This window comes from Euphorbia lathyris, chromosome 2 (assembly GCF_963576675.1).
Source record: "Euphorbia lathyris chromosome 2, ddEupLath1.1, whole genome shotgun sequence".
Lineage (NCBI taxonomy): Eukaryota > Viridiplantae > Streptophyta > Magnoliopsida > Malpighiales > Euphorbiaceae > Euphorbia > Euphorbia lathyris.
In genome coordinates this window covers 96,443,954-96,449,341 of record NC_088911.1, presented here as the reverse complement: position 1 = coordinate 96,449,341, position 5,388 = coordinate 96,443,954, and the positions used below count along the sequence as shown (strand labels likewise).

General features: G+C 33.7%; 1 protein-coding gene across 2 annotated transcripts; it reads left to right on the top strand.

Moving 5' to 3' along the window:
• The first annotated feature begins 2,398 nt into the window (after positions 1 to 2,398).
• LOC136219045 (uncharacterized) lies at positions 2,399 to 4,990 on the top strand. Of its 2 annotated transcripts, none has more exons than XM_066006266.1 (2): positions 2,399 to 2,631; positions 3,786 to 4,990. In XM_066006266.1, exon 2 carries the CDS (start codon positions 3,899 to 3,901, stop codon positions 4,379 to 4,381), a length of 483 nt encoding a protein of 160 aa, XP_065862338.1. In that variant the 5' UTR covers positions 2,399 to 2,631; positions 3,786 to 3,898; the 3' UTR covers positions 4,382 to 4,990. The 2 variants fall into 2 exon arrangements, with proteins under 2 accessions (XP_065862338.1, XP_065862337.1); XM_066006265.1 differs by having other exon boundaries at positions 2,400 to 2,631; positions 3,804 to 4,990.
• Positions 4,991 to 5,388: the final 398 nt, after the last annotated feature.

Genomic DNA, 5,388 nt, shown 5'->3' with positions numbered 1-5,388 from the left:
TAGCATCAAGCTGCAGCTTTAGCTCATCCTCCTCTTGATCTCTGTTGTTAAACAACGGCAGAGTATCTTCCAAAGTTTTGTCATCTGAACTCGTCATAGAGCTTGTTACTGCTGTCATCTGACCTCGTCATCCAATTCCAACTCAATAAGTTATTATTCTGTTGTCTGATTTCCATTAACAAGACTGTTGTCTGATTTCCATTAACAAGAACAATAATAGCTATATCCTCACATGAGAAATCCAATTGTTCAATCATCTCTACAGCTACTACTGAAACTGATGTATCAGAATCTATATCATAAGAAAACTCTTTATCCTTTTTGTCAAACCACTTGCCCTATTAACAACATCAAGAGTGAATGAAATTATTCCATCTTCAATTTGTATCCCTCTCAACCCATAAGGGTTCTTCTAGGGCCAAACAAACAAACACACACACCCACACAAATAAATAATTGAGAAAAGCAATAAAGGCACACAACAATTTTAGCGTGAAACCACTTCAATATGAGATAAAACCACGGAACCCGTATGCCTCTTAAATCTCCACTATCAAAAGATTACAATTTTTGGACGGACAAAACTGTAACAAAAAAACCCTCGTTCTCTCACACAAACTCAAAGCCTAAGTTACACCTCCTAGTTAACTAGCCTTGAGAATGTGAAATACATCAACTAAAGGTCTAAAGCCTATTTATAAAGGAACATGCTGAACGCTACATACACCTGTAAACTTAAGAGAGGCTTGATTCCTGCCTATCGAAGGGTTGAATTAAAACTCCAGATGTCAAAATCTCTCTTATCCTTTACTATTGTGTATATTTAAATTATCATTGTAATTAAAACTCTAGGTGTCAAAATCTCTCTTATCCTTTACTATTGTGTATATTTAAATTAATATTATCAATTATAGAGATTTAAATATCACCTCAAGTTTATATTCATTAAACCGGTAAATTACACCCATGGACATTTAACATTGCTCATTTTCATAATATGACCACTAAACTTCACGATGTAAGATAAAAGTCACCAAACTTTACACTTTCTAACATTATGGCCAACAAACTTCAATTAACGCCTTTACGTGACCGTTGATGACCTATAAATAAAAAAAATAAATTAAGAATTGATAATGTTCTAAATAACTTTAATTCTCTGTCGTATTTGTTTTGAGGTTATTTAGGCGTTGTTTAGTTAGGAGAGAAAGCTCCAAAAATTGTAATTTCGAAAATAAAAAAAAATGTGGTTCCATGATAAATGTGATTCTAAACAACTTTAATTCTTGAATGTTTTCATTTTGAAGCGTTAATTGAAGTTTAATTTTCATAATACGAAGGAATGGAGTAGAGTTTCAAAAGTTTAGAAAAATATTTTACATCTTTTAAAAATGGGAAAACATTTTTCTCACTTTTTCCATAAATTTTTTTTTTACCAATCTAAAATTTTCCGTTGAGTTATTTTCTTAACCAAACAAACATAAAAATCTGAAAAATATTTTATAGCACAATATTTTCTAACATACAAACAATAGCAAAAGTTCAGATTTATTTCTACAAAAATTATGTTATTAATGATTTCACATAAAAAAATATAATTTTATTTTAATATGAAGGTTTTGGGATTTTCTTTCGACGTTTAGTTAATAGATAAATTCAATTCGTTGCTTTTTGTTTTGTTTTTTTTTTTTAGATTTGATAGTTTCTCATTTATTTGTAGTTTTTTGTTCTTTCTCCCCTACGAGTAATTATATTATGTCTCATTATATGAATGGTTGTGGTGAGTTTTGGTCTATTATTAAGTGAAATGCAGATTTAGCCTTAATGAATGAAATACTGCAAATTTAATCCTAATGTTTCCAAGCAAATCAATTTTAACCACACGTTATCGAAAATTTGAAAAGAATGGTTTGACTCGATCTCGATATCTAGTTTAAGCGATTTGAGGCTTTTAACCACTGAAACCAACTTTATATGGTTGTTTTTTGTTGGTTTTTTTTTTAACTATATTAATACTACAATAAATATTTTAAATATTTTGTCATATTTTTTATTAACACAGATTTAGTTTTTATTATTTAAATAGAATTTTTATAATTTTATTAATAATACACTAAATATCTTATATATAATTAATTTTATTAATAATATTTGAAAGGTAGGAAGTGAGTTAAATAAATTCAAACCAAATTTTCCTATTTTCGCAGGTAAGGTTAAAATTGATGAAATTTGCAGCATTTCATATAGGAAAAAAGCTAAAGACTTTTAAATTAGTAAACTCATTGATATCCGATCTGAGGGTAGGGACGAATTTGAGCTTTATGCGGAGTGAAATAACTCCAAAACGCAGTGTTTTAAGTTTGAACACGCGGAAAGTCAGACTCACTGCTCCAATTATTGGTCCGGATTTGACCAGTCGCTGAAGCAAAACTGATAGAAAGAAAAGACGCACAACTGCTTTGGGAAAAGTGAGATTTTGATAGCAAATGAATATTAGATTAAATTACATATTTGCTGTTTATTTAGGCGACATTATCACTCATACCACGTGCTGATTCAGCCCACAAGTTTCTAATTTGTTTCATTTTTCTGTTCTGTTCCGTTCAGATTCATTTTCTGCTCATTCACTGGGTATCTCCTGAATTCTCATTCTGAATTACATTGTTTGTTCTTTTCTAATTTCAAGGCAATTTATGATATTCTTGATGTTACAATAATGTGAAATTGATGCTCTTGTTTTAGATTCAATGATTATTGATTGTTGGGTTTGTTGATAGAATGTCGTTGTTTTTATCGCTAGATTCTGGTCTATTTTCCCCTTAGATTGATGGAATTGATTTGGAGTAATTTCTTTACTTTACTTGAAGCAAATTGGTTCCTTTTCTCTTATCATGTGCATAATCAATTAATCATCATAACCATGTTTTGCTTGTTGCTGTTGATGTAATTATGTAATTGCAAAAAGTTTCAAGATGTGTTGTTGAAAGGGTCATGGTCCCTTAGATGTTGTGTTGGTTCAGAAATGGGAGGTGTTAATGAGCATTTTAATTTACTATTTAATAGAATCTTCTGGTCCAAGTTCCTGACATTTGTGGACACTACTAGATGAATGTAATAAACCACTTGCTGGATTATATCTCTTTTTTAGGGTTCTAAACGGGACGGGGATTCCCGACTAGAATTCCATGGGGCGGAGATGTAGATTGTTTTGTACCCCCATAGGCGGGGACGGGGATAGGTATCCCCATACCCATTCCCAAGTTACTTGGGGAATTCCGATTAATTTTCGGTTTAACATTTACTTTTATTAGGTTAGGTTAATCTTATTCTTCTTTTCCGCCGCTCAACTCAAACTCAAAATTGTGCCATTTAGGTTTCGAGGACGGGGAATCCCCGGTAGGTCGGGGAACTGGAATGGGGAATGTAATCCCTGCTCCGCCCAGTTTACGTCCCTACTCCTTTTATGCTTTGAGATGTAATATTGAACCTCTTTCTTGCATACAACATCTGCCCTCCTTGTTTATAATAATGACTGTAACAACTGTTACAGCTTCATCAGTCTGGATTTGTTGCTTCCTACACTTGATTCCTTGTTTTATTGATAAATTCTGACAAATAATACTTTGTTTAACTCCTTTTATCTAAGATTTGTGTTTATCCATCAAGATGAAAGATTAATTTCACTTGTGTGTGCATTACAGTAGAGTATACTCAAACATTTGTAAACTTGTTTGATGATAATCTTTTGGCTAAATGATATTGTCTGTATCTGAATCTGAATGCAGCATTCTATTGTATAACAGGATTAAAAGATTAAATTGGTTACAGTAAAGTACTATATACAATCTTTGAGGGCTAAGAAGCTGCAATTTTGGCTCTACTGACAATTTAAAGAAAGATGGTTCAGAAACTTGAAGAGATCAAGGGGGGTGGAGGATCCATCCGGGTGGGGACAACCGGAACAATCAGTGCTCTGATGACAAGGGAACTAGAATCCATCAAAACTTCATCACAGGCAGCATCGGTTTCACATCATGATAAGCATAAGCCTGTAGCAGTTCCTGTTTCAGTTAGCAGCACAACTAGAAAATCTTTAGATGAAGCAAGCAGCAGTAGCAGCAGAAATATCAATACTAGGAGCCCCCAAACACCCCGAAAGTCGAAAAGCTGCTCAAAGGGTTCACATCGAATCCCAATCCTCCGTTCGGAGAATGTTACATTAGATAGAACTCCTAGTAGGGACAAAACTAACAAGAAAGGAACTAACATTGTTGAAGTTGTGGACATCAAATGCGGTCATCCTGATAAAGCATGGGCTAGCCCTATAACCAGCAAACTCAGGAAGCTTGGTTTCTCAAAGCTATCCGAGAGCATTCTCTAAGTCTGCAACTTCTTGACATCAGATTTTAGGTTCCTGTAATTGAATCCTGAAGTCCCAACTGGCCGTTTGTTGTTGTCTGATACTTCCACCATAGAACACATTCTTGGTAGCATCCTGCTACCTCCTTTCTTTTTCCTTTTCGCAGCTGTCATCACTGAAACATTTGCAGATTTTGAAGCTGGTCCTGTCGTATGGAACTCGGGTTTATTCGAGCTTTGTCGACAACTCGATTCAAGCTGATTGAAATACTTCATTTCTTGCATAATGAGGGCTCCAATAGTTCCTCTAGTGCCAATTTCAACAGGAGCCTTGCCTTCCATGTCTTGGCAGATGTTTATGGTTCTGGTGGTAGATTTATACGCTATTTCGGAGGCTTGCAGATGAAGAGATAAAGGCACTTGGTTTCTGTAAGGAAATTGCTTAAACTCTGAGGCATTTGTGTTAAAATATGAAGTAGTTTATGATGAATTCTTTACCTCACGTTTTTTATCTAACATTAGATTAGATAGTGACATGTTTATTGTATTCATGTGCTCTCTGTCAATTCATTTAATTCGGTGACCACTGTACTCATTTGGTTCATATTTATAACTTGTTGGTTCTTATTCACATTCACGGGTGCATATTTAGATCATATGAATATGATTGTTGTAATTTGGATTGTTTCATAATTTGGGTAAAATATTCATTATGACTTATTGACCATAACAGCCTGCCTTATTTCTCACTTAGGACTGTGTGTGTCTTGTCCATTTTAAGTAGGCTGTTGCTTTCTTTTCATGTCTTAGATGCTAAGTGAAGAAAAAGGGTATGATTGTTTGTGTTTGGTGGATCTACTTGATTGTTGTTTTCTTTTTTGTTGATCCAAAGTTAAGGTGACTTTCGTTTTGTTTTCTGTATACACTATCGAAATCCAGATTTACCTTAAGTTTGTATTGTTGTTTCATTGTTTAAAGTAGGAGTGTTAATTAGCTAGTAGCTTATAAAATGTTTAAGCTCGACTCGGT

Coding starts and splice junctions, on each gene's coding strand:
- LOC136219045 (XM_066006266.1), top strand. CDS start 3,899: ATGGTTCAGAAACTTGAAGAGATCAAGGGGGGTGGAGGATCCATCCGG.